This window comes from Hyalella azteca, unplaced genomic scaffold, assembly GCF_000764305.2.
Source record: "Hyalella azteca isolate HAZT.00-mixed unplaced genomic scaffold, Hazt_2.0.2 contig12222, whole genome shotgun sequence".
NCBI classification, from domain to species: Eukaryota; Metazoa; Arthropoda; class Malacostraca; order Amphipoda; family Hyalellidae; genus Hyalella; species Hyalella azteca.
This window is the reverse complement of record NW_025942185.1, coordinates 98,319-126,185: the sequence shown is the minus strand read 5'-3', so window position 1 is coordinate 126,185 and position 27,867 is coordinate 98,319. Positions and strand designations below refer to the sequence as shown.

The 27,867-nt window shown below is 39.7% G+C and overlaps 1 protein-coding gene across 4 annotated transcripts; it reads right to left on the bottom strand.

Annotated features, from left to right (window-relative positions):
- Nucleotides 1-119: 119 nt before the first annotated feature.
- LOC108679169 (muscle LIM protein Mlp84B) lies at nucleotides 120-26,968 on the bottom strand. 4 transcript variants are annotated; one of them, XM_018167761.2, is made up of 18 exons: nucleotides 26,833-26,968; nucleotides 24,666-24,801; nucleotides 24,247-24,400; nucleotides 17,671-17,791; nucleotides 17,375-17,471; nucleotides 14,452-14,533; nucleotides 12,374-12,497; nucleotides 11,827-12,005; nucleotides 10,962-11,100; nucleotides 10,582-10,760; nucleotides 9,911-10,231; nucleotides 9,519-9,666; nucleotides 9,016-9,194; nucleotides 8,601-8,760; nucleotides 8,211-8,401; nucleotides 7,488-7,668; nucleotides 3,786-3,879; nucleotides 120-2,147 (listed from the first exon to the last, which is right to left on the bottom strand). In XM_018167761.2, exons 2-18 carry the CDS (start codon nucleotides 24,781-24,783, stop codon nucleotides 1,612-1,614), a joined length of 3,003 nt encoding a protein of 1,000 aa, XP_018023250.1. In that variant the 5' UTR covers nucleotides 24,784-24,801; nucleotides 26,833-26,968; the 3' UTR covers nucleotides 120-1,611. The 4 variants fall into 4 exon arrangements, with proteins under 4 accessions (XP_018023250.1, XP_018023251.1, XP_018023253.1 ...); XM_018167762.1 differs by having other exon boundaries at nucleotides 120-2,093; XM_018167764.1 differs by having other exon boundaries at nucleotides 120-1,558.
- Nucleotides 26,969-27,867: the final 899 nt, after the last annotated feature.

Below are 27,867 nucleotides of genomic sequence, written 5' to 3'. Positions count from 1 at the left end.
ACAAAAAACTTCGCCTAGCTTTAATTTCAGCTTTAATTTAAATTCAGCATCAAAATACAATAGAGACGAGAAAATACTCCTATAAAAAATACTAGGCATTGTAGGTGACAAAAATAATGAAAGATTCCATCCTTTATTGTAACGAATTGACAAGGATTCTAAATTTTGCTCTCATTACTGATGTCAACATTGATAGAGTATATCTCATTCATATTAAACTTAGGTTCGGACAATTACTATGAGATAAGACGTTGACAATTCTCATTTTTCCGCTGATATTTTAGAAGAACAAACACTGCACAGCGGGAATATGGAAAATAATTGGTACATTACTCGCAGTATGGCGGAGGCATTCCAGTGCCGTAAGCACGCCGTGTATGGTAGCTTACACGACGTGCAGCGACGCGAGACTGCAGTTAGAATGTTCATTAACTTTGCTAACGACATCAACTGAAATAGACTCTGTCATGAAATGGCTGCCCATACGACGCAATTCAATCAGAAAATAATGATGGAAATAAATTTTACGACTCAGCGTTTCACCCGATGCTGTGGCTAACCCAGTCTAAGATGAGGAACAATCCAAATTGTTATATTTTTGAAATTTTTAACTTCATAAACAAATCCAACGCTTTATTAGGCTTGAAGCATGACATGAGAAGGAAGCATCACTACAAATGCGGGTAACATATAGGGTCGTATAAATTTAGACTGTACAGGAGTGGATCATACGCGGCGAAAACAGGAATAGTTGCTGTGCCTGCACCAGTTTACACATCACAGGTCACATGTCTCAGTGTTGACATTTCGTAAAGAGAGTACGTGACTCGTCTAACGAAACCCATTTTCGCCAGAGGCTCGTTCGTTCGTCCGGGTCCCTCAGAATAATGGAGTCAGCGAGCGATAGCATGCATCTGACAGCTGGAACACATCTTACGAAAGCAAGTGGCGTTTATTGATAAAAAGCCAAACAGCTAAATTAAAAAAAAGTACTGGATTTGCTAGATTCAAGACAGAAAATGCGTCAGCTTCGCTTCGCACGAGATGGAGACCACAACTCACGGTGCTCTTGGACTTGGCGTTAACGATTTGTAGTCCGCTGGAAATCGTATCTCAAATAGTAATCATATTCTGAAAGTTTGTGTTTTAGAATACGAACAATATACTATTTGAACCGTTTCCAGTGAAGCAGAAATCGTTGGTTTTTTTCAGTCGACGTTCGATAAAATAAAATAAAACTTGGAGCGCAACAGGCCGAGTGGAAGGGAGACGATTCCAAGTCTAGTGGAGTGGGAGAAAATGTTCCGATTTTTGGACCTCCGAGGAAATTACTTATTCGATGTGGTTAACTTCATTGTTACGAGAAAATATACTAGCCCGAAGAAACAACAATATTCTCATACCACACAAAAAATGCACATAAACTGTTGGAACAACCATTTAATTTGATAAGAACAAAAAAAAAAAAAAAAACCATCTTCGTTAGAGAAGCAAGGTCATCACTGTTCCTCCTCTTCATCTTCTTCCACCTCTTCGTATTCGTATTCTTCATCTTCATCTGGAAAAAAATAGGGTGACAGAAATCTAAGTACATCAAACCGAACTCAAGATTTAATGTTGGTTAGATTCGACTGTATTTTGTACGGAGACCATCTCTCCTTCAACCCCTTCAGAAAGATCCAGCTCGGAGCTGATCATGCCAGACTTCATGCTAAATGACTGTTGCGTGAAGCTCGTTGATGAAGATGACTGAATGCGCACGCTTGAACTGCTCGACACTTGCTGGGAAAATTCGGACTGGGCTTGTGCCATCTTCTGCAACATCTCGGCTGGGATCTGGCCACCATCCTGGCTTACGACCCTGACTGTAGTGGTGGACGTGGTAGAAGACCCGCCTGTCTGTCCAGCACTGATGGTCTGTCCTGCAGCCTGTTCTTCTTCCTCAATGATCTCCTCGACGTATTCCACCTCCTCATCCCCCTCCAGATCGCCCTCTTCAACCTCCTCGTACACGATTTCTACATCTTCATCCTCCTCTTGCTGCTGTTGTTGCTGAACCAGCTGCTGAGTTGCCTGCTTCTGAGTTTCTGATTCTGTGACGAGAACATCATTACCTGCAGTGGCAGCAGCAGCGGCTGGCATTGGGGCTGTCAGTGAGGAAACAGAGGAAACTAAGCTTGAGCGTTAAAAAAAGAAACACAAGGTGAATGGAACCAATGTGCTCAACTGTGAAAGCATGCTAGGGTATTTCATTTCAAATAATTAAAATATTAATAATCCAAAGAATCGCAATATGAGCTCAATAATTCTTAAAAATTGGTAAAAATATAAGTACAAAAAGGAGAAAAACAAAGCGATGTAAGGATAGGAACATTATGAACGGGAAGGAAGACCAAAAAGCTGAATAAAATTAACGATGAACTTCAAATATATCGAAATAAATTTCGAAACGTAATAAAATTTAATAGAATTTAAATCAGATCAGAAATAAAAATTAACAAATGAAATACTAAAATCCATATCAGATTCCAATTTTATTGCCTATCTTTTTGTTTTCCGCGCTTCAGCGCAGTGTTTTGTTGCTGTAGTCCGTCTTGCAGGTATCGGAGCCATTTTGAATACAACCTTTACGAAGTGGAACAGCAGTTCAGCCAGGGTCTTCCTCAACCGGGAGGTCATCTTCAGTTATTCCCTCTTATTTATTTCAAGTAGGTATGAATTCTGAAAGATACTCTTTTCATTCATGAAGCTGGGACTAGGTGACACCAGGCATACTCGACGACATGCAGGGAACTCGACGGTCGTCTGAGAGGTTGAGGTGGGCGAGAGGTGCAGGATATGGCGCAGGTCTCAGGGTAGCACGAGTCGGGCATGATAAGGACACACGAACGGGACGTTTCAAACGGAGACGTAGGGAGTTAAATCGTCTCAGAATGCAACTTTTGGAATAAATCTACTTATGGGATTAATTATGAAGTATGAAAAAATTGCATCACAGAGGATTCCTAACATTCATGCGAAAACCCGAAGTGAACAGGGGCGGATATATGTTTGGGGGTTCTCTTAAGAAAATATTGCAACTCTGTTATAGCCTGCCATCTCACAACATATAATAAAAGGTTATTATATAAGATTTATCATCATTGACAAACAGTATTTTATAATTATTTTAATATATTTATCATATATTGGCAAAAATTTCAATTCATGGTTCCTTGACAAATCTGTGATTCGGTATCTGCAAACTGATCTGTTTCAATAAAAGATTATTATTTTTATCTTTCGAGAAGCTATGCATGCCTAATTTAACAAATCCCTGAGTAATCGTTGAATTGTGATCTTATAAGTTCAGGTCAATCTTTAAGCTTTGTGTTTAGCTGAAAAAAATTTGAAATCTAAGACGAATGTTTCTTATACAAATTTTTAAAGTAAAAGAGATTTAGCAATGAAATTTGGTTTGTGCACCACAAGAATCCACAAATGAAATTTGAAAAATTCAATTGAGCTAAATACTACAAAATATACTACAAAATACTACAGTACACTTCGACTTTTGACTAATGACTACCACGATGAATGACTGGCAAGCGGTGATACGTTTAGTCTCTTTGCCTCATTAATGCAATGACGATCGTCATACGTGCATTTCACGTAAGCGAGTATTTCTATTTCAAGCAATCAGTTCTCTCTAATATTCATGCTTCTACTATGCAATTGAAGCCATTTTATGAATTTAGCAATAAGTTAGTAATCCAGGAGGACCGCTTCCTCGTCTCCCCTCTCACCTGACACCACGCCAGACACTATCGGGACGGGCTTGCCTGAGGCATCAATCCGGACGCCCGCCACGACTGGCTGTACGGGCTGGGTTGTCTTCACCTGCAACGGACACGATCAAAAAATGAGCTAAACGGCAGTGCTAGCCGAGAAAAAAATTTCCTCATTAATGTAGAATGGGTTCTACTGATGAAACAAAAATGAGTTAAACGGAAGTGCTAACTGAGAAAAAAATTCATCATTAATATAGAATGGGTTTCTACTGATGAAAATTCAAAGGCATTGGGGTAGCCTCCCATTTTTTAGAGACAGAATGAAGGTTCTGCAAATTTTGAAAGTCAGTTTAAATGAACTATTGTAATGAGTATGTTTTAAGTGAATTCAGTTCTGTTTAAACTGTCTATTACTATAAATCAGGACCGATTTACCATACGAATGTAACTGCTATGAAGCTGGAGAAAATTTTTCATCCTTCATTCCATTAGAAAGGCAACCAATAATGAATTAAAAGAAAACTTGTTGGTGCAATTATATTCCTGATGATGGCCGATTATGCATTTCCTTTAAAAGGTTGATGGCGATTTAATCATCTTAAAAACATCCACTAAGCCTTTGGACAATTTTAGAATTTAGAAGGATGTTAGATAATGGTGGAGAACTAAATTAATATGTGACCGCGTGGTCCAAAAACCAGTTAAGCATTATGAACCATACGACGGGGTAGCGTTGAATTAACAACATATGGTAATGTAAAGTCAGTTACAATTGATTTTTGCAGCGGTTAGTCTATACACGCTGACAAGAGCAAGCTTTGGAAATGAGAAACGAATCTTTTGATTAGTTAGTCCCTTTGGTGAAGTTTGTTTGTACACCTTATGATTTACTTGATTAATTAGGAGTTGTAAAAAACAATACAATAAGTACGCAGGTAAGACACATCACCTCATTAGCAGAAGGTGAGTCAAATCATCTGATTAGTAGCAGGTGAGTGATATCTTTTGATTAGGAACCAGACGATAACAATAAACGTATTAGTAAGCTGGTCCAAGTGATGTATTTTCACCCCAGCAGAGAATAACGCGCAGGAGTGGAATCTAAAATCGATGTTTACATTGTGAACATTTTTCTTAAAATAAAGTACCTGCCTAAGAGTATTTGTAGCTCAGTGGGAGAACTGCTCTCGAGACAAAGTACTGGTGAACCTCAACAGAGAGTTCACGAACAGAGAATAGCTTGGTACCCTTGCAAAAATATCGCAAACGTGCAAAGGATGCGTCTATTTTAGATGTCATGGATTACTTGGCATGACGCTCATTATTCACAGAGTTAGTTGCAATAACGTAGGAATCAGGATTTCAAATTTTGGATTTTCTAAGGCGTGTTTTTTGACTTGATAATATAACGATGCGGTTTCTAACGTCTAACTTCTTTATTTACTTCATTATATTCGGAAATAGTATATCCATCCTTGCTATTACTTATTGTTGCCATTGAACTGATATTCTTCAGATCACCTGATCATGGGCCGAGCCTTCACCCTGACGCTTCATGTGAGCATCAAAGTTTTGTTTTTCCATCATTTGCAGATTGAAGTTTTCTGAATTCATCATCTTCTGCTGATTGTAAAGCTGACGCGCAATGAGCTCATGGGGAGGCAGAGGCTGACGGGACAACAGCAGTGCTTCTTCCTGCTCATTGTTCCGCTGGGTTCCATGCAGAGGAAGGCCCCACGGGTGCTCCTGGGAGCGGTCCAATGGAGGGGTCGTTCAATTAATCTCTATTATTAAGTTCATCTTTATTTTACAGCTCTGTCCCTCCCGTGACCGCGTGGACCAGTTAATCATCACTGCAATACTGCATTATTGAGCGAATTAAAAAGTAAACTGAGCGATGCAATGTTAGATTAAGGGACATATGTTCTGTGAGTAAGCATAAGCATCATTGTTTGTGATTAAAATAACGCCTGGTTTTTCTTAAATGATTGTTAATAACACAATAGGCAGCATTTTGTTATTTCAAGGCATGGGCTTCAACTGTCGAGAAATAAATTTTAGATTCACAGTTATCCGTAGCAGCTGTATATATAACGTTTTATATTAATTCATGCTTGAGGTTAAGGCAATGTGGAGGCATTAAAGAATTAAATGTTCTTAAGCCTAGCATTTCACATTAAATAAAATGTAGCGTGAATAAAATTGCAGGCCGTCTTGTGCAGAGGTCTCAGAGATGATTAACTTACTTCGAGGGAGACGAGTTCCGGTGTAGCAGTGTCCTGACTAACTGTGGTAATTATTTGTTAGTGTTGCGCGTGGAGGAGCTAGTGCAATGTTAGCGCTCCTTGGCAGAGTGTATGGTCAGAAAAGGTGGTTTTAAGCAAAGCACAAAGCAGCGATTTTCGTCTCTAAAACCGAGTTCAAAACGAATGATAATTGAAAGCGCTTTGATTAAGTTAATTACCGGCGCTTTGAAAAATTTTCCGTATAGCGGATGAGCGATAAAATCGTTATTTTAATGTACTGAACAAACTACAGTGGGGGAAATAAATATTCGTACACTTGAAAAATCGTATTTTAATGTATGTAAGTACACAAACTTAACAGGAAAAGTGATTTAAATTATGTATAGAGACGCATAGTATTCAAAAATACTATCAAAAGAAATTAAATCTCAATGCAACAAAAAACTCTCTATACATAATTTAAATCACTTTTCCTGTTAAGTTTGTGTACTTACATACATTAAAATACGATTTTTCAAGTGTACGAATATTTATTTCCCCCCACTGTATGTACCATTGAGTCAGACTAAAATAATGACTACTTATAAAAAATAATAAATTCTTTGGGTGGTAACTGTATGAACTGCATCCGTGCAATTTGAAACACCACAAAAGGAACAAAAATAAGTCAAGATATGATGACGATTGCTGTCACCCACATGATCAATCTTGCAGGTCAAGGACAGGGATGTTGTTCCTATTGTTGCTATTATTGAGGTTTTAAAAGTTTAATAATATTGATATATCATAGACAAACGAATGAATAAAGACACGTATACGATGAAAGTATCGTCACATCAATAATTTTAGCATGGATAGACTCGGTGTTATTGCTGAGACAGGGTTGTGGACAGGCTGAAACGCTACATGACAAGGGCGTTGTGACACAGAATGTGAAAGACAAGGTTGTGGCCAGGCTGAAATGTTATGTTGCAAGGGAGTTGCAACACAGAAAGTGGAAGACAAGGTTGAGGACAGGCTGAAATGTTATGTTGCAAGGGAGTTGCAACACAGAAAGTGGAAGACAAGGTTGAGGACAGCCTGAAATGTTATGCGATAAGAGTGTTTTAACACAGTGCGTGCAAGACATGGCTCTTGCCGGGCTGGAGTGTTATCGGGAAAGAATGTTGCCAGGTCTGGAATGTCAAAGAGCAAGGGAGTTGCCACACAGTGTGCTGGATAAGGTTGATGCCAGGCTGTAATGTCTCAAAGCAACGGTTTTATAACACTGAGTGTGCAGGTCAAGGTTTTGTGATGTGCAATGTCACAGAGCCAGGGTGTCAAAACACATGCAGGACTAGGTTGTTGCCTGGTTGGGATGACTCCAGGCACAGGGGTTGCTTCTACAGAGGAAGATGAAACTTACCGAGTTGAAGCCTCGCGGGATGGGTATCTGTTGTCCGATGGGCAGTGGTCTGGGAGGCTCGATTACCTGCGTGACGGTCCTGGTCACCTGAGACCCGTCAGGCAACGTCTGTTTCGACACTTCGGTAGTCGTCTGCTGCTGCGCATTTTGGTCCAGACGGTCCTGGGAGCCACGGGTAAGGAAGGCTCCTGGTGGGACCCAGCCTTGGGCAATCTTGGGGCCGAAACCGAACTGGCGAATGTCGGTTCTGCAGACACAGAAGCATTAAGCTCGTTAAAAACTTTATTATATGAATTCAAATGCATTCAAAACTAGCCTAATGTTGTAGGGTGACCAGAAAAATTGTGTTTATGAGTCACAATGTGACAGATCCTTCAAAAACACATGTTCATGTATAATAGTGACATCACATTTGGCAAAGTTTAAAGCTTGAGAAAAGGAAATGAAGTTGGGCGTTATATGTATCGCTGGGAAATAGATTAGGTGTCGAATGTTTCAATTGAATTCGAAGGTTCCAGCTAGGATTTACCAAATGGATATTTTCACCTTGGCTTGCAATTATCCTTTGCAAAAATGATGCTTATTCTTTTTAAAACGATCAAAAAATGCATACGCCTTATTTCTACGATTATACATTGTCCATAGGGCGTATTACAGATGCCATCATCAACTACCATAGAAAGACCCTAGGACAGGACTTGAAAAATGTATAGAACTAAGTAGAGCGATAGAAAATTAAAGTCTGAGCATTGTTCCATCAGTGTATTAAAAGGAAGATAAGGCACTCACGGTATGGGCGTGCCATCAGCGGTGCCCAGAGAGATGAGGGAGGGGCAGTGACCGTAACCGTAGCCCTTAGGGCCGTGACGCTTGGCGTAGCAAAGTCTGCAGTACACCTCACCGTCGGGAGCGTCGTTGCCCGTCATCGAGTCCAGAGGGCGGTGGCACTCGCAGCAGTTGTAGCAAGGCTTGTGCCATTGCTGAGAATGAACGTATGGTTATGTTTAGTGATGGGGACGTTGTCTGATCGATTTGGGTAAAGCTAGGTTTGCTGGCTTAGCTTGCATTCTTCATAGGTCCCATCTATAATAAACTTTCCAAATCGTCTTCACGGAAATTACACCAAAAGTTTAGGCTATGCTTGCCTAGTAGTAAATTTGTTGCCTGTAGAAGCCTCACCTTTCCTCTGACGGGAATAGCCTCGGCCTGGAAGACAGCGCCTCCACAGCGAGGGCATCGAGACTGGCCATCCTTGGCCTGGATGCGAGTCACGTCCAACGCACCGGCAGCATTCTGGCTGTACTGTGACCTCACCACGACCTCTTCGTTGTCATCGTAACTAGATAAATATCAGAGAGGCGTTTTGATTACATCTGCAATTATAGTTTCGCATAAAAATAATAAATTTAGATTAACTCATTGCTTATATTTGGATCACGACGAGCTTCATCATCTATTGGAAACAACAAATGAAAGAGATCCAACACACTATGCATTGAAGCAATACTATGCATAGACGCAGACGAGCACTTTGCATGGATGCAGTATCTCGCGGGCACACATTTACCTCTAACTTTTCTACCGCGTGACTCACTCGACATTCTCCGGCACCAGCACACCGCCTTGCCCAACAGCGAAACCGTAGCCCTTCGGACCGAAGCGTTTGGCGTAGCAGAGCTTGCAGTAGATATCGCCGTCTGGACCATCGCAGAGAACCATCGAGTCCAGAGGTCTGTGGCAGTTACGGCAGCTGTAGCAGCGCTTGTGCCATTTCTGTTTTTAAAGATTTATTATATAATTAGCTCAAAGTGACACGGAGAGTCAGGAACTTAGTGCTTTTTTGACCCATTCTTGTCGAAAAACATAAATGGCTGATAGCAGATAAATGACTGGGATTTCGGCATTAAGCAATTTCATCACACAGATAGCAAAATAAAATCAATGAGAGCAGTGCAATTTGTTTGAACAAATATTTTAAGATTTATTTTCCGAGCGATATACTTATTACATAATTCATTTTAATTTAGAAAATAAGAAATATTGTTATTTATGTTGGTTGAAAGTAACATCTACTATTATAGTTTGACATGAACTCACAATGCCACCACCAGACAGCCTCTCCTCAGCGGAGAAGACTTTACCACCACAACGAGGGCAGTTTTCTTCCCCGACGCCCTTGATGCACGTCGTGTCGATGGCAGCGAACGTCGGATTCACGTTCACACTCGGCCCTTGATCTCCACCGCTAAATGGGCAACATAACAGAGTATGAAACGCGTGTCTAGATTCACCGAGCGAAACAATATATTTCGAACTTTAAGGATAAGAAATAATACCGCTTTATTCCAAATGAATCATTATCGAAAAATCATGGTCTCCGTGGTATCAATTGCTGTCAATAATAGGAGTTTTAATTACTCCTGAACAACTTTGTAATTGATTTATGTTCTCTCCCTTATAGCAAGGCTGATCGCCTGAATCAAACTCACGGAATGTTCTCTGCAGTGAGGACGCCACCTCCACCAGCAGCGAAACCATATCCCTTTGGGCCGTACTTTTTGGAGTAGCAAAGTCTGCAGTAGACCTCACCATCGGGCGAGTCACAGCCCGACACTGAGTCAAGGGGTCTGTGGCAGTGGCAGCAGTTGTAGCAGCGCTTGTGGAAGCTGCGGCCTCGAGCGTGCATTTCCTCAGCCATGAAGACTTTGCCGCCACAGCGGGGACAGCCTTCTCCATCCTTGGCACGTATCTTGGATACGTCGAGGCGCGCGAAGTCGGACACTTGTTGCACCTGCAGAGCGTCGTTGCCGCTGCAATTGTGCAAACGGCGATTAAAGTTTTTGGTGATTAGAGAGAACTGCTTCAGATAAGCACTGTGCCCCATTGGAAAATTTAATTCTGAAATAATCGAAATATTTGGCAAGGAATCATTATTAAGAAAGAATTAATATCAAGAAAGAATTTACAGTCACCCGGCCATAGAAATATGAAGAAACACACGGACTGAAATTCGTTAATTGTAAATTCAAAATTTCAATGCAAACTCAGAATCATAAAGACGAGGAAAATACTTCCATAGGATTAAGTCATTAATTCAACGACATCTATGCAAGTAAGAAACACATTTAAATAACCCATTGCAATTGGGGAGAAATCTTACGCAATATTCTCAGCAACCATGACACCGCCACCGCCAGCGGCAAAGCCGTAGCCCTTCGGTCCGTAACGCTTAGCGTAGCAGAGTTTGCAGTAAACTTCACCATCGGGTGAATCGCAGCCAACCACGGAATCCAACGGCCGGTGGCAGATGCAGCAGTTGTAGCAGCGCTTGTGGAACGCCTGTGGTCAAAATTTTATCGTAAAATAATACTAGAAGTAAAAAAAACTCTATCTATATTTTTAGCATAACAATTAATTGAGGCATTCAGCGCAAGTTGTGCAAGAAATCCAGTAGCATCAAATAATTAATAAGAATAAATCTTTAATAAAAATATATGCGTAGGCTATAAGGATATTTTCTGCTTGATGCAGAAGTCTCACCCTGCCCCTGGCATTGATCTCCTCAGCCATGAAGACTTTGCCGCCACAGCGCGGGCAACCTTCGCCCTGCGCGGCCTTGATCGAAGTCACGTCGATGGCACCCGCAGCCGCTGATTTGGTGGTCGTTATCTCGCCGCCGCTGGCGAATAAATAATTCTGAATTTTCCGTGTAATTATAATTTCGGTCGTCGATAGTATTATTTTCATCCCACGATCACAAATCAAATTTCACAAATTCCATCACTCACCTTAATTTTTTTTAAATACTTGTGCAGTGTGCTCGTTTTTTTGCTTCATGATATCCTTATGAGAACGGCGCTACATTACCACAGTAGCATACACTCTCTCAAATATATTCATGAGAATGAAGACAGATAATTTTCTGATAATTTACTGAATTACTCCATAACACATTTGAGTGGCTGTTTAAAAAAAATAAAGTTCATGGCGTAATGAACCAGAAAACGCGTAGGAAATGTTTAGCACTATGTAAGTATCTTCCGTGCAGTTCAAATGTGATCCTAAGTAGCAAAACCAAAAATTAAATCAGACTTTTGAAAAGAAAGAGAGAGAGTGTCAAATTTCCAATTTGGAATATAGATAAAATGATAAGCTGAATAATAAATTCGGCCTGTATTGTTTGAAACGATAGGTTGAATAATGAATTCGACCTCTAGAGATTGAAATGATAGGCTGAACAATAAATTCTTTCTCTATAGGTTGAAATGATAGCTTAAATAATAAATTATACCTCTATTGATTGCTTTGATATAAAATGTTTTATTTTGCTACATTATTTCTCGGCTTAACCAATTCCGGCTAGAGTGATTAAAATGTGCTAATTTTGCGGCAGTATGCAACTCACGGGATGTTTTCCGCAGTAAGGACGCCACCACCACCAGCAGCGAAGCCGTAGCCCTTGGGCCCGTACTTCTTGGCGTAGCAGAGCTTGCAGTACACCTCGCCATCTGCCCCGTCGCAGTGCGTCATCGAGTCCAATGGACGCGTGCACACTAGGCACTTGAAGCACTTCTTGTGGAAGCCCTGCATGGGGTCATTGATGTGTCGTATTTTCATCAAACTTTTAGTGGAATTTTAAATAAAAATGACTCAGTTACGTGAGATGAAGCTTCTTTTATAAATTTTGTACGTTTCAACGGCGTACATGACGATATTCCAAGCGATTTATAATATTCTTTTCACTTTTTACAGGAAAATTTTCCATTCATTCGTTATGTATGAGATTTAATACTTAGAAGTTTTCAAAACCAAATTCAAGTCAAAAGTATCACGTAGTTACAATTCGCGTTGTAGCTTCACGTGCTGCAATTTCTTTACAGTTCAGATCATTTCAAAATAGTGTAAGAATGCAAATTTTATTTAGAGGAACGCTTTGAATGAGCAGGCCTCACCCTGTCCTTGGCCATCATGCACTCAGCGCTGTAGACGACACCTCCGCAGCGGGGGCAGCCTTGGTCGCCATCCTTGGCCTTCACCACGAAGTCTGGATTGCCGTGGGGGCGCACCATGGGTGTGCTGGGGTGGGCAGCAGAGCCAACATTACAATGTTTAATGTGGCAAAACGTTCGCTTATACTCCATTCCAATGGTTTACCCGTGAAAACGCTTACGAATTTTATTTACAGTGTTGGGGTAACAGGTTGTCTTCTACATAAGTCTCATACAAATCGTGAGTTTTTAGATGAGTTTCCAGCACTACTGAGCTCTTAACAGAGTGGGGGGAAGTGTGGCCTGAATATCGGAAGTTATAATGTACCTCTTGCAAGAGCTCCGTAACATTAATTATGCCTTTCATTTACAAGATTTATAAAAAAATGTAACTTAATGTAAGATTTATAACAAAATGTATCTTAAATAATATAAGTTTAGTTACAAAAATTTCACAATACATGCTGGAATAATTGTTATACAGTGAAATAGGCGTTTAAAAACAGCCTTAGGAAATCAATGAATAAATGTAATGTAATTAAAAACTCGGTACAAACAAATCTTCGGAAGCAGGTAAAACTAAGAGCCACAGCAAGGACGAACAGAACCAGAACTAGAGAGGAAGAAATAGGAAATAATTAAAAGATAAAAAAATAACTGTCTGATTCAAGAATCAATTATTAGATAAGATAAGACAGTAAATACGACAGTCCATGGAGGGAAAATGTTTTTCTTTAAACTTTCCCAATAGAATGAAATAAGGATCAAAGTAACTGAAGGAACTGATTTCTATTTTATCTTGCCGAAATGAAATTCACTCGTTGCGATGAAAAAATCAAGTGACAACGTACGAATCAGGGTCACACTGAAGAGTGCCTGCCCCATGGCCGAACCCATAGCCCTTCGGTCCGAACTTCTTGCTGTAGCAAACTGGAAGGGAAGAAGAAGCAGGTTGCGAGGTAGCTTAGCGATCTCATGATGAAGGACGCTGCTGGTAAGCATCGCCATGTTGAGCGACAACACATACAAAAAGCTGTGTTTGATGATGTATGCTTAGGCAATAAATTATGCATGATTCATTCAAAGCGAAGTGAGAAGGTCGTGCTGGATCAGCCTTGCTTGTAAAATAGGATCTATTACATGCAGACCTGAGGAAAATGCAGAATATCTTGCTTTCGTATAAATGGCTGTTCAAAAATGTCATGCCGATCAAAAATCTCTGGCAAGAAATGAGCGTGAAACAAAAGTTGGATGAAACCAAAATTAAGAGACCAGCGGTAATTGCATCATGCTATCTTAGTTACTATAAGTTTCATTAGCAGCATTGTGAATTTTATTGTCGTGAAGCGCATTCCTTAATATTTAGAAGCACGTGGAACTGCAGAGCTGACAGACATGCTGACGAAGTCTCTGTCACCTGCCGTTTATTAACACATTAAGAGCTGTTGATCAGGACAGATAAAGCAGTTGATCAGGACTAGTAATGCTGTGATGCGGACGGCCACAAAAGAGGGATAAAAATACGATAATTGTAGAGTTCCCCGTAGCGGGTCGTGGTAGCCATGCGACACAAGCTCGTCCTCCCCCGCCTGAGCTCCGTACACGACGTTCACTCTTATGAAGAACGCATAACGAGTGATGTCATCCATTCTCTATATTGAAATTTGGCTTGATAAAAGTTATAATTGGATTCAAGCAAAGAAAAAAACTAATAATAATGTAGGCAATTTTGAAGCAAATTTCAAGTTTAGTTTGAAGATATATGCCATAGCGAAAGCAGAAGTTATTTTGAGAAGACAGAAATTAATAGCCATGAATCTTTAGGTCGATCATCACGTAGCTGCTTAGTGATAGTCGTCATTAGTAAATTTGTCTTTTGTGGAAATGAAGAATCGATGATGTTGATTGTAAGCATGAAGAATTGGTGGATGGAATGACACACTGTCATGTCCACGGCTACAATGGAGTTACCGGCCCATGTAGGGAGCTCATGCTAGAGAGTAGGACAGCGAGCGCTGTTCCTCACCCAAGTGGCAACTTACAATTCGTTGCCCTTTGAGGTGAGAGTTCCTGCACCGTGGCCGAAACCGTAGCCCTGAGGACCAAATTTTTGCGCATAGCAACCTAAGATGAAACAAATAAGGTCAGACTGTTCTGGCACGGCTTCTCTACAAGCGCGCTGTACTCACGTATGTGTGTTGGTAGTCCATCGATGAAGCACCTTGGGAAAGTTAGTGAATTCTTCCTCTAAGTAATATAAAGTCGCAATACGGGGTTACCGCAGAAAATGTCACTTTTTTGGTAACCGAAATTACGATATAATAAAGTTTATTCATGAAATTAAAAAAAATGTTCGCTTCAGTTGCATATTAAATATCTGTAACAAATTTCTGCTTTTAAGAAAAAAGCCTAAATGTCCTGCCATAAATCCGGGAGAAAAGGCATCTCACGTACATCTGCGACAATATGAACTTAAAAAATGAATAGTATTCAAGTTTCTTCTAGCAACCCGTTGATCTAGTCTCAAGTTATTTAAACATAAATGAAATACAAATACTAAAGTGCAATGACTCGTACTGTACATAATTGTGCTCATATTACGTCTCGGTAGTCTATGTGCACAGATATTTTATTCCTTACAAGAGTGTGATGAATCGTGCCGGTCCCAGACACGCCCCTTATGACTGGAGTTAGAGGCGGCCAACAAGGCAATCAGATTGTTTATAATAAGGAATAATCATCAAACGTTGTAGATGTAATATGGGCGTTGATAAGTTTATTTTGGTGACGGCGATCATTAGCTGAACTAAATAGAAAACTTGATCCATCGCCAAGAACCGACGTGTCTGCAGCAATAGTAACGGCAGCGCACATCTTGTGAAACTCAAGGAGGATATTTTCGTGAATATTTCCTAAAACAAAGAGCAGGGCCTAAAGTTTGCAAACAATATTTTTGAGGAACGGTTATCCTGAAGTATGTAGTATTTGTCGAGGTTTGAGGTTAGGATGCATATAAAATTTATTTAATATTGATAAAAAATGCATGATAATTGTCTAAAATAAAACTGATAATAAAATTTCCTCCTAAACTTTTTTGTTACTGCACCTTATAAGATGGAAAAAAGCGCAAATAATTTCTGAAAAGGGAAGTTTAGAGGTTGTATAAAAGTCTACGGAATTCACAACCAGGAGTTAAGTATCTCGGATCACCCTGGATACATTAAATTGAGATATAATTAGAGATAAATCTTTAAGCTCAACAAGAAGTATAAGAAAACAACGAATAAATCCACTTGTATAAACCAGAAGATAAATCAAAGGAGGAAACAAGTGACTCTTTCGACCTTACAGGGGCAAGAGATGCGTAAGGTGGCGCTACCAAATACAGTCCCACTAAGAGAGCGAGCAACGGCGCCTAGTGAGCCAATAAGAAGCGTCGGTAGAATGTTGCTCCACTGCAACAGCCAATCACGACCACTCTTACGTGAGGCTTCTGTTCAGAATGTTTCTCTGAGTTCAGTAGATGTTTGAATATATATTGACGCAGGCTCGTCATTTTTCAGGGCGAAGCTTGTGCCAATTTCTTTCTAGCCCTCTAGCTGAAACGAGAATTTATTTAGCATATTATTTTATACAGAGTCAGCCAGCACGTGTGAAGGGCAGAGAGAAATGCATTCATCACATATTTGTGCCCATCCGAAAAATTCTGTTAGTTCGTTCATGCTGTCTGTGGTGAAAGTGATACCATACTATTATTCATTCATATTAAATTCTAAAGGTTTTCGTAAACGCTACTCATGTCTGTATGGGTTAATATGTAGAACTTAAAAGAACGTATTTAGTGTACATAGAGTTTTGTATAGTCATTATATTTGCCCTAATTATTTACTCTGAAAATTAGCTTAGCTATATTTAGAGAGAACCAAGAACCGGAACTGCACAGAAGCATGAACTGTACTGAATAGAGGTATGAACCGGTACTGCACAGAGGCATGAATCGGTACTGTACAGAGGCATGAACCGGTACTGCACAGAGGTATGAATGGCATGAACCGGTGCCGTACGGTACAGATGTTCTGAGCGGAATGTGTGCTTATGTGGCAGAGCGGCTCTGGTGTGGCATGCAGCCAGAAGTGGCATGGCTCAGCATGGCAGCCGGAGTCTGCTTATCTTTTATTAAACTGTGGTGGTTGTGTGACATCAACTGCTATACCACCACCCACGTCACTACCTCACCACAAACGACACTAGCTACATACATCACCACCCACGCTACTACCAACCTCGTCAGTCTCCACGCATGCCGCCTCCCCACCACGCATATTCTTTTTTCATAATCGTGGTAAATGTTACTAAAATGTAACAAACTCAACTTAATGATTCATTTCTTAATATTTTTACAATCCTGCAAAAGATAATCTAAAAGCTTTAGTTAATAAATAAAGACTTCAATAACTTTATATCGCATGTGAGGGGATATTGTACGAGCTGCCGGCGCCACACGGAGAAAAATGTTCAGAAAATTTGTGAGGCGGAACAGGAGAATTTTCCGCAAATAATATCCCAAGGCCGAAGGCACCCGCCAAGTCTGACGATCAAGTTAACTGATGGTCGAGTTGACACTTGGGCAACGAACTGACAATTAGGCTTCGAGCTGACACGTTGGCTCATGTGTATTGTATACTTATGTGTACATATTACTCCTATGTACATATAACACTCACATTTACATTAACACTCTCATAAACACATTACACTCACATGTGATTGTAATCAATACAAGCTATGTATGTATATAGCTATATTACCGCACAAGTCTGAACTAAATATAGCGAAAGAATCGCATTAATTGACTTGTAGAAATCTTGCCTTGAATTACCCATTTTTTGATTGAGCGTGAGGATAAATAGATTTCCCGTTTAAATGCAAAACCATCATACATCGTTGAAAAAGTCTAAATCTCACCTCTGCAGTAGACTTCCTTATCAGGGCCGTCGCAATGCAGCATCGCGTCCAGCGGCTTACGGCAGCTCTTGCAGTTGAAGCAAGTTCTGTGGTAGGCCTGGCGCCCACACAAATAACTTCGTTAATAAACAAATCGTACGTTGCGATACGACAGTCGCAATATCGTATGTTGATTGCTTTGGTTTTGATTTACTACATGTCATTAGTTATGTTTTTTATTCTATTTTAAAATTATAATATTTGTAATCATAATATCACAATGAATTGCACAACATTTGAGAAAAATTCAGTCAAACCTTGCCCTTGGCGAGCATTTCTTCGGCAGCAAAGACCCGACCTCCACACCGAGGACAACCTTCACCAGGAGGCGCTTTAGGAGGCTTGTAGTTGGACAAGCCATAGCCCTCCGTGCGGGCGCTGCAGGGAGCATCAAGTTCAGTGCTAAAGCCACCACCTGCAGTGCTAACCCCTTCTTATGTTCAGTGCTAACCCCTTCTCATGTTCAGTGCTAACCCCTTCTCATGTTCAGTGCTAACCCTATCATGTTCAGTACTAACTCCAGCGATGTTCAGAGCTAACCCCACCATGTTCAGTACTAACCCCAGCGATGTTCAGAGCTAACCCCACCATATTCAGTGCTAACCCCACCATGTTCAGTCCTAATTTTATGGTGTTGAGCTCTAACCCCAGCGATGTTCAGTGCTAACCCCAGCGATGTTCAGAGCTAACCCCACCATATTCAGTGCTAACCCCACCATGTTCAGTCCTAATTTTATGGTGTTGAGCGCTAGCCCCAGCGATGTTCAGTGCTAACCTCATGATGTACTAACTACGGTGTTCAGTACTAACCCCATACTTACGGTGTTCAGTAATACTTACTAACCCCACCATATTCAGTACAAACTCATTATGCATTGAGGTGCCAAGCGCGTCATGTTTCGTGCCAATCTAACCATGTTCAGTACCAATTTTGCCGAGATCAGTCCCAAGTTTAACCATTAGAGGGAACTAGCTACCATGTTCCGTACCTGGGTCATCGTACCGAGCTAATCGCTTTAAGGTCCAAGCTATTCATCATTTAATTCACATCTGGACATGTTCCGTATGAAACTTGAAAAACAAGAAATTCATTTACGTTACCATGATGCCTATAGTTTCAGTGATTTTCTCATCAGTATTGTTATAAAGAAATATTTCTGAAATGAAACTAATCATGGGAAAGACGATTATTTTTCCCATAACTTAGTACTGCATGCACTCGAAACAATCGTTCAGTAATAGAGAACTTTCTTTCTATATACTTTAATCGCCTCAGTAGCATATATAAGCTAACGATAGTTTTTGGTCGTTTATTGTTGGGTTTTAACTCCTGCTTTAGCAATAAAATTTTTGATCTTGCAACAATTTTTATTCAGCTTAAATGAAAACCTTGTAATTACTCATCATGCGATACCAACAATTTGCAAAATTATAATGTAGCTGCTGATGATCTCTATATTTGATCGCATATATCGCATCAAGCTAAGCCTACTATTTAAGTAGTTTTACTTTACACATTTTTCATCGTATTTCGAACGATGGAGCCTAATAATTAAGTGAAATTTATTTATGTCGCTTTAATTGGAGTGTTAACTGAATGAACAAAGAGATTCTTTTTCCCAGTCTCGAGTTAATAGGTTGTATCTGTGTAATCTCCATTCACTGCGATATTTTAACATATTAAAATAAGAAAAAAATAATTTTTCTATAATATTTTTCAAAGATGTTTTCTCGTTAGCCCAGTTGACTTGTGGAGTCTATTAATGTGCCTTGTTTACACTACACGCAACTCGCTGACTCTAAACAGCGAACGTCATCAGACCGGCGGGGAAAGTAGCAATAGAGCGCGTGGTGTAAGAAACTGCGTGCGCAATTTTCGGGATTTAAGCTTGTGGTGTGCTATTATTCCTCCGTATTTGCATTAAGAAAGTTGTAAATATATGAGATAATCATATGTAAGTGGAAACGTCTTAAGCCACGCTAAGTTCTGAGCAATGCTTGTTACACCCCCAGCTAAGGCCTTGGACTAGTTAAGGTTTAACCATCATGGAAATTCAACACGAAGTTATGTAAGCTGATCAAAAATGATTGACTCTTGAATCACAGGATTCCTATGATTGAAAGGACAAACTAAAAGACGTGCAACTCGCTCAGGATCTCGCATTGCTACTCGTATTTGTCTTGTGAACGCCCATGAAAATTTAGTCTTCATCCAACGAAAAAGCGAGTTGTGGATTACTGACCTTCACACTCGTGATAACTTCATAAATAATGGTGGAAACTGCCGATTGAAAGAGTGATTATCATCATTTCTGTTAACAATGTCAATTTTTCCCGCTTCGGAGATGTCACTTAATAAATAATGAAATTATGTTCATATTTCTCAGTATGATATTGTGCTGAGTATAGCGATGTGATGCCGTATATGGAGACATCGCTAGACCAAGACTAACTCTCACCATACGGAACATTTGGAAATTAATTGTGACGAAGCTTTATTTTGCTCTGTCTTCTTCTATGAACCTTAATAAAATATAAATCATGATCGATTTTTCTTATTGAAAAACAACCTCAATGTATTTTCCTCCTCGATGTACATTTCTAACTCATCTTACCACACGCATAAGAGTAATGCCTAGTAAGCATATTGATATCCATTCTATCTAAAAATGAACACGAAAACATTCACAGTTCACAAATTGGCTTATACACCAAATATGGTATCTGCACTCACCGTTTGACGGCCCACGGAGCAGCAACTCAGCACGCGTGTCGACCCATCCGAGCTGCTGTCCTTGTCTCAAATACTCGCAATATTTACTTTCTTTCTTGATATCATGTAAAATTCTTGATGACTTGATTTCAGATCAAAAACAAAACCTGGCGTTTTTTCACACAATTACTTAGATTTTTCCATAAGGTTTCGGAGACCTTTTTTGTAATTATAATATATTCATTATTCAATTCAAAAAGTATATGTGATAAGGTCTCGTAAACCTAATGTAATTCAGCGCTTCTTGCTATTCCTTTCCACCTTCAGAAACTTGCCTCCAAAGCCGATTCAAATTTTAGGTGTGAAATTCTAAGCCATTTGTTTAAGCAGTGTTTAACGCACACAACTTCTTTTGAAGTGAATGTGAATATGTAAGGAAAAGGCGAAACAATCTTTTGTTTGTTGTTACTCGTTGATTAAGTAAAGCTTTACAAGTTATATCAGTGATCCATTTTTTTCATTTTATTTTCATCTGTTCGGGAAGAACAAATTTCTGCCTGTTTAAATGCCGTGACGTTGGTATTTTCAGAAATCTTTTGTTATGAGTGATACCGCAGTTCTGATGATATAGCTCGCAAATGTTGAGCTCATCAACAATCTATCGTGATCATAATGATGCCATAGTTTCATATGTTGAACTTATCAACGATGTCTTGTGGTCATAACGATGTCATATGTAGCTCTCATATATTGAGCTCATCAACGATGTCTCGTGATCTCGTGATCATAACGATGGCATAGCTCTCATATGCTGAGCTTATCAACAATTTCTCGTGGTAATAATGATGTCATAGCTCTCATTTGTTGGGCTCATCAACAATGTCTCGTGCTCATCCTGATGGCTTAGATCTTATATGTTGGGCTCATCAACATTGTATTAAAAATCTACAATACAGTGTCTCACTCATGGACTGGGATATGATCTTCTTTTGGGGTTTCGTTTGTGTCAAGCGAGCGATATCTTCTTGCTACTCGGTACATAATGCTTTTCGATTCCTTGGTTTAATCCATTTATACTTTTTATTCCTAACGGAAATAACTATATTTCTTCTAAAAAAAGTGTTCCGTTCCAGCTTAAAATGTCTGTGCTCTATATTAATATGTATGTGATTTACCTACACTTTCTCCTCCTCCTACGCTGGATGTCATCATCTTCTTTCTGGTACGTTGTATGCCACCAACGCTGCCTTATTTATTAACCTTAGTCGGGAGCTGAGCTGCACAGCTTTCATATACACAAGCTACTCTAAAGCGTGTAGTGATGCAGAGCATAATTGATAAATTCTTAAGTAGATGAGTCTGACACTGATGAGTCTCATTTAATCTCAAACGAAGGATTTACGATTTATCGTGCACCTTAACCGGTGTGTTCCATCAAACGTCATGTTGTACACTGGGATTCGAGATGCTTCTTTGATGCATAATATTTTTTCACATCAGTTATAGTAATGACCGCACCCGAACTTTTTTCTGTGGGCTTCTCGAAGGTGGAAAGGTAACAAAGAAATCGCTGTTCTCATCACTAGTTACTTTGGACATTGCTGACTGACAGGCCGGGAACGAGTTGTTAAAGTCGCTCTCTTTCTTAACCATAGTGTGGAAGAACGACGGAAAAAGACAACAGAATGAGAAGATACCAAGCTACAACGGCGTACAGAGGTTAGAGGGCTTCTCGTGAACCTACATTAATTATACAGTATCAACGAAGCTGTCAGACGGTATACAGTAACTTTCAAGTGTGAAGAGAGGGCGACAATTTGTTACTTTTCCACCTTACTGATCATTGCGGTATGTAAAAAATGTTAGAAGGTTTGACGCAAAAGGAAGAACAACGAGGGAAGGATGGGAAAGAGGCGTCCACCTCTTTCGATTATTGGAACCTTTACGAGTGCTCTCGCAGCGACCCTACTTTGTAGGCTGACAATGAAACCCAAAGATTCTCTATGGTATATATTTTATAAAAGATATTCCACAAAGAATTCAATATGGTATGGTAGCATAGCAAAAATAGTTAAGTCTATTAGCAAAATAAAATAGCATACTTGCGGAGCAGAAAGAACTGAACTAAAAGTAATAAGCGTAGTGGGTGACAGAGAAACCAAATCATGGATCTCTTTTAAAGCTTTCTTGATCTAACGATTAATTAATGGAATTTTCGCGACTCTGCTAACTGACTTAGAAGCTCCTATTGTCTCAAAAACCCTTGCATATCGAGTTCAGGGTTTTATTTTGACCCGACTTTAGCTACGTAAATTTTATTGTTGCTCGGGGAGTGAGAGTCTGAACGATGGAGAACGTTAAAGTTAGCATAATAAGATCATTAATGAATGTTCGGGTTAACACATCTCATTTGTTTAGTAAATTATAAAGCATCGTTTCCTCTCCAAATTATGGAATTGAGCATAAATTTTCTAAAATAAGATCATTTGCCACCCACAGGGTTAGTGAGCTGCGGAAGCATTTATTAAGAGCAGCAGCAGTGACCTAGACTGACAGTCTTACGTGGAATGGCAGTGGCTGTAGTCAAGGCCAGTTAGTCAGGCACCAACGACACTAACAATGACATGAAATGAACAATACACAATGAGCAATGATTTAAGCCATCCGACAGAGACAGTTGGTAGCTGTGTAGCAAACGAGCCGCGGCGTCGCATGCGTCTAGACGCCGCATTTGAGCATCTCAAGCGGTACCGAATAAGTTAATGAGAACGTGATAACGTATTGAATTCACCATGAATAAAAAGATCTTAAATTTAAGAGCAATGAGTAGAGGAAGAGGAGAGTCTACTGTTTTCTGCGGAGAGGAGAAGGGGAGAAATCAGTCCAAGGTTTGCCGCTTGTAGTGAGCTTATAACGATAGCTGGCGCGTCAGCTTCCCAAGCGGTAGGACTTTTCTTTTTCGGTGTTGAAGAGAACTGATTACTCTTCCTTGCTGCACGGGCGGTCAACATTCAATGAGGCTCAACGTTTAAATTAAAATTATCAAAACCCAGGAAAGAAGCGGCAGCGTTCGAGAAGCAGCACGTCTGACTCGCGTTCAGCGTGCGCACGCAAACAAAATAAAACCGCAGCAAAATCAGACGCATTAAATGAAAGTGGAAACTGCGTGTTTAGTACAGCAGAATTACGTGATAAACGTTAGGTAAATAAATGAATGTAACCGAACCAATTGAGAAGCTGGCGCGAAACTAAGATAATCATACTAGCGTAACAAAAAAATATTTCCTCATAATTTCACATATTTTCAAATTATTGCCTATTTGACTGTATTTCATGAGTGCCCTCTAACCTCTGTAATAGAGGGATTTAAATAAATTTTAGGAGATGATAAAAGGTCGAACCAAACAAAGAGTAATAGAGAAATTGACAGAGAGAGAGAGAGAGAGAGATGGAGGAGAAAGAGAGAGAGAGAGAGAGGACCTCGAACAACACGTTCCACAATGCCTTGTTTAGAAGCAGTCACGTGACGTCATGTGAATGCAGCCAATGGGAGAGCCGCGACACGCACTTCGTTTGTTAGTAAAGAAAAATACTTAGAGTTTGTCACGGGGGGCGAGTATCGCCACGGACAGTACTTAATTAAGGAAAAAATGGCGGAATTACGAGATAATTTGGTATGGTACGGTAGAGAAGATACGAATTTTTCTGCTAAAAAAAACCTACTGTTTGAAGTTATTAAAAAGTATAAAAAATAAAAACAATTTCATTTCTATTCGTTTGATTTGCTTTAGAATCGGTAGACTACGTCAGCTTAAGAAAGATCCTACGGCCGATTTATGGCTTACGTTTGACACTGAATTGAACTGGCTACTATGCCGCTAATGTTAGTTTGAAAAAATCTCAACTGTGGAGAATCAAATTTTCGGCCCCAAAGGAAATGAGAATAAATAAAGTTAATGGAAATGCTAACTATTGAACTTAAAAAGACGTGTTCCCTGAGTATAGAAAGTTTAAATGTATGATTGAACTTACGATTTGCCATTAAGAAGGCACAGAAAAGAGGCAATTGATAGTGGCATACAGAATGCTGAAGTGTACAAGATTATCTTGAAGGACTTACTCCAAATGAGCTCCAGTGTCCATGCTGAGGCCAGCAGCTCCTCCGCCGAAGCCGTAGCCCTTGGGCCCGAACTTGCGACCGTGGCAGGTCTTGCAGTAGAGAACGGTCTCGTGGCAGTTCAGGTTGGTCGAGTCGAGCATCTTGTTGCACATGCCTTGCATACATAAACATATTGCTCATGAGCTGAGATTTATATAAAAATTGAGTATTATTACTTTGCAAAAGTTACGAAACTTACATATAAAAAACAGTAACACTTGATATTTTATACGCCACAAGAAAAATATCTAATGTAAAGTTCCGAAAAGGGCTTAAGGGTTCTATTTTTCTTCTGTTTTATGTTGAGAGTTTTATTAATCGAATCTTTTGCACATTTCAGTCTTGCAAAAGTGGAATCAACTGAAGGATGAGATACTCACTGCACTTAAAACATTCTTTGTGGAAAGAGAGATCATCGCCAACCTTCCTCGCCTCAGCTGCATACACCGACTTCGCACACCTCGGGCACTTGATCTGAGCAGCGGGCTTGAAAGGCATCGCGGCGGTTTTTGTGGTCTGCAAAACACAAACACAGAAAACTTTACTGCATCGGAATTTTATATTTAATAATTGACAGCTTTTAGTGGTGGTGGCAGCTTTTCAGAATGCCAATGTAGTGGTGGCAGCTGTTCAGTAATGCAAAGGTGGCCTGTAGCCGATTCTTAACCACCAAAAAAACCTTGCCGATTTCAACCAGTTCACAACTTTCTAGCTTTTTACTCTGTCAATAGAATTTTTAATAGTTCATACGATGAGGAACCAAATATACGAAAAGTTTGTGAGGATCAGATATATATTTATTGATTTTTTCGTCGGCCATCAAGGCTCGGATGACAACGGTGAAGAATGCACTCCCAAGACAAGCTAAAATTCCAAGATCAATAAAAATTCCAAGATCAAAAAATATTGGAATTTTTGGAAAAAATTCCAATCCAATTACAAGAGAAGAGCAATACAAACACAGAGGCTTGGATGGATTATCAAGTTTCCATTGCTAATGATCCGCTGATAACTAAATGAAAATGAAGCAAGATTGTGAATTTGGCGGAACATTGAAAACTTCGATGAAAACTGGGGTTTCAACAGCCACATGTGAATGAGAAAATCAGTTCAATTATTACGAATGATAGACACAGGCCGTGCAGCATATTTCCAAATAGTATGTTAAAGATTATGTCAATGATGATCAATTGTGGGTAAAGTCTTCAAAAATTGTATTCAATATAAAGTCTTCATTAGTGCACGAGGGTTTTTAATTAATAATATTAATTTTTCTACTAATGTCTCTTTGGTCGATTTTCTAGACAGATTTAAAAGTCGCCATGAACTATTTATTCCTCAGTATGAGATAAATGTAAGAGCTTTAAATTTTCGTAGAAAAAGCATTAGTTTAATTGAGGTGAAATCATAATTATTCAATAACGTAAGAGACACCCGAGTGAACCCAATGCCTCTACTAGGCGAGTTTAATAAAATTCATTAGCAGAATTCGGTAATAGTAATTAAATGTAAATTTGATTTTTCGCTATAAGAAAAAATAAAAATTTTTAGATTATACGATGTTAAATTGATATTAATTTATTATTAAATTTAAGATTTCGTGTCAGAAAAACTACAAATTTTACCGCAAATAGGTTTCACGGGTCGCCTTCAGTACCAGTTCACCCAGAACTGTTAGGTTCTGCGGATACGGGCACAAATATAGCAGACAAAACTTGAAGTCAGAATGAAATTTATTTTGGTTATTGAATGCTTATGAAATGTAGTTGAGTGGAAATGTCACCAGCCAAGCCGGCTCTGCAATAAGAGATTAGATTTCAGCCTGGCTGCTTGCCAGCGTAGGTCTCCTCCCACGCTGCATGCGGCAGCTTAAACATCTAAATTACAACATACAAATTAGTTCTTATTTGGGCACCATTACGATAATTAGTGGATAAAAGAGATTAATATGAGATCAGCAGGTCCTCATGATGACATTATATGGCTAGGCAATTTTGCTTTATTTGTGTGAGCGTCAATTACTCAGGACTGTGAACCCCTAACAAAGCTTAAATCTTTTGAAGAAAGCACATCAGAGAGAATAAAATCCAAGCGGAAGCCAAACTTAAGTTTTAAAAATGTACGTATTATTTAGATCGTCTGCTTGGTTTTTGTGCAAAAAATGAAGTCAAGACAGTGAAAATAACAACTAAATCCAATCATATCTTAAAATTTTGATCAAATTGGAAGTACTTTGTTTGAAGTACATCGCCAATTGGCGTGGTGGCGAGAGCCACGTATTTGAATGATCGGGCAATGTTCTGCCCATTTTAGGGCTATGGATACGCCATTCATATTACTTGTACAGATTATTATTTCTAAGTTTTGAATTGTGAAAAAGAGATGTCGTTTGATAAACTGAAATATTTTATTGATACTTAAGCGTTTGGAGAGCGATGAGAAGTTGATTAAATCCGCAAGGGAAGCCGATGAAAAAAACTTCCTGAAACCACTCCACACTGGAGCACAACTCGGGCACACTAATAATGCAGCAGCAGTATTCTTTACCTTAAGTTAGGGAAAGGCCTAAGAAGTAAGTGGCTTTCCGCTCAGGGCTGCTGGCTACTACCTCCTTTCGACTCGGCTTGATGCGACTGAGCACTCAACCGCACGCCGCTGACTTTTTGGCAGTTCGCACCGCCCCCTTGCTCGAGCGGCTGCTCAAAATACCTTCGTGTGCATCGTCTGAGAATAGCTCAGACCCTGCCACGACGCCCACAGTCTGCCACTCCAGCCTCCCTCCCTTCTCTGCCACTCGACCACTGCCCTTCCTTCCACACTCTTCGACGTCCACGCCCTCCGTGGTCTCTCTGTTTCGTTCACACAAAAAAAACATTCATGAAGTGCTGCCAGAAAGAGATTCCTCATCTTATTGATGGAAAATACGCGTTTAACCAGAATTTTCTCAGTTATAAATAATAATTTGTGTATGGTGGAAGTGAAACTCGGCATAGTTGATTTACAATGCAGTGAAGTGCGAAAAAATTGCAGTGAAAAAACACGTCATCTCACTCCGAGATCCCAGCCCAAGGCCTTTGCACCAGCAGCCTTATCGTCAATTGATGTTGCTTACTTGCACCTGTCATCTCAAGTTTTATTTTTCATTCTTCGTAAAACGAAATCCAAAATTTTCTCCACTATTGTGCACGAGCATCATGAGGTCAAAAGGCTGTTTCTAAAACTCATAACTTAAGGTCAAAAATGTCGCGTTCCGTAGAACCCGCAACACATAAATTTCAAAACACTGAGCCCAGGAACGAGATGATGTTGTCATTTTACTCACTCATTTGCTCAGCTGAACAGTGGCTTTGCTGAATGTAATTAGAAACGCCTTATTCCGAATTCTCCCATACAACTGTGCGGTTGAGTGTTTTTAAGATCAAAATCTTGAATATTCTTCCGTTAAATACTAGCTTACTTTTGCATCAGAAACAGAGATGATGTTAAAACAAATTGCTCCAGTAAATCGTAACAAAGTGACATATTATTGAGCATCAGCCATTTTAAATTCAAAAATTTCGGGAGCAACTTCTCTAAATCCAA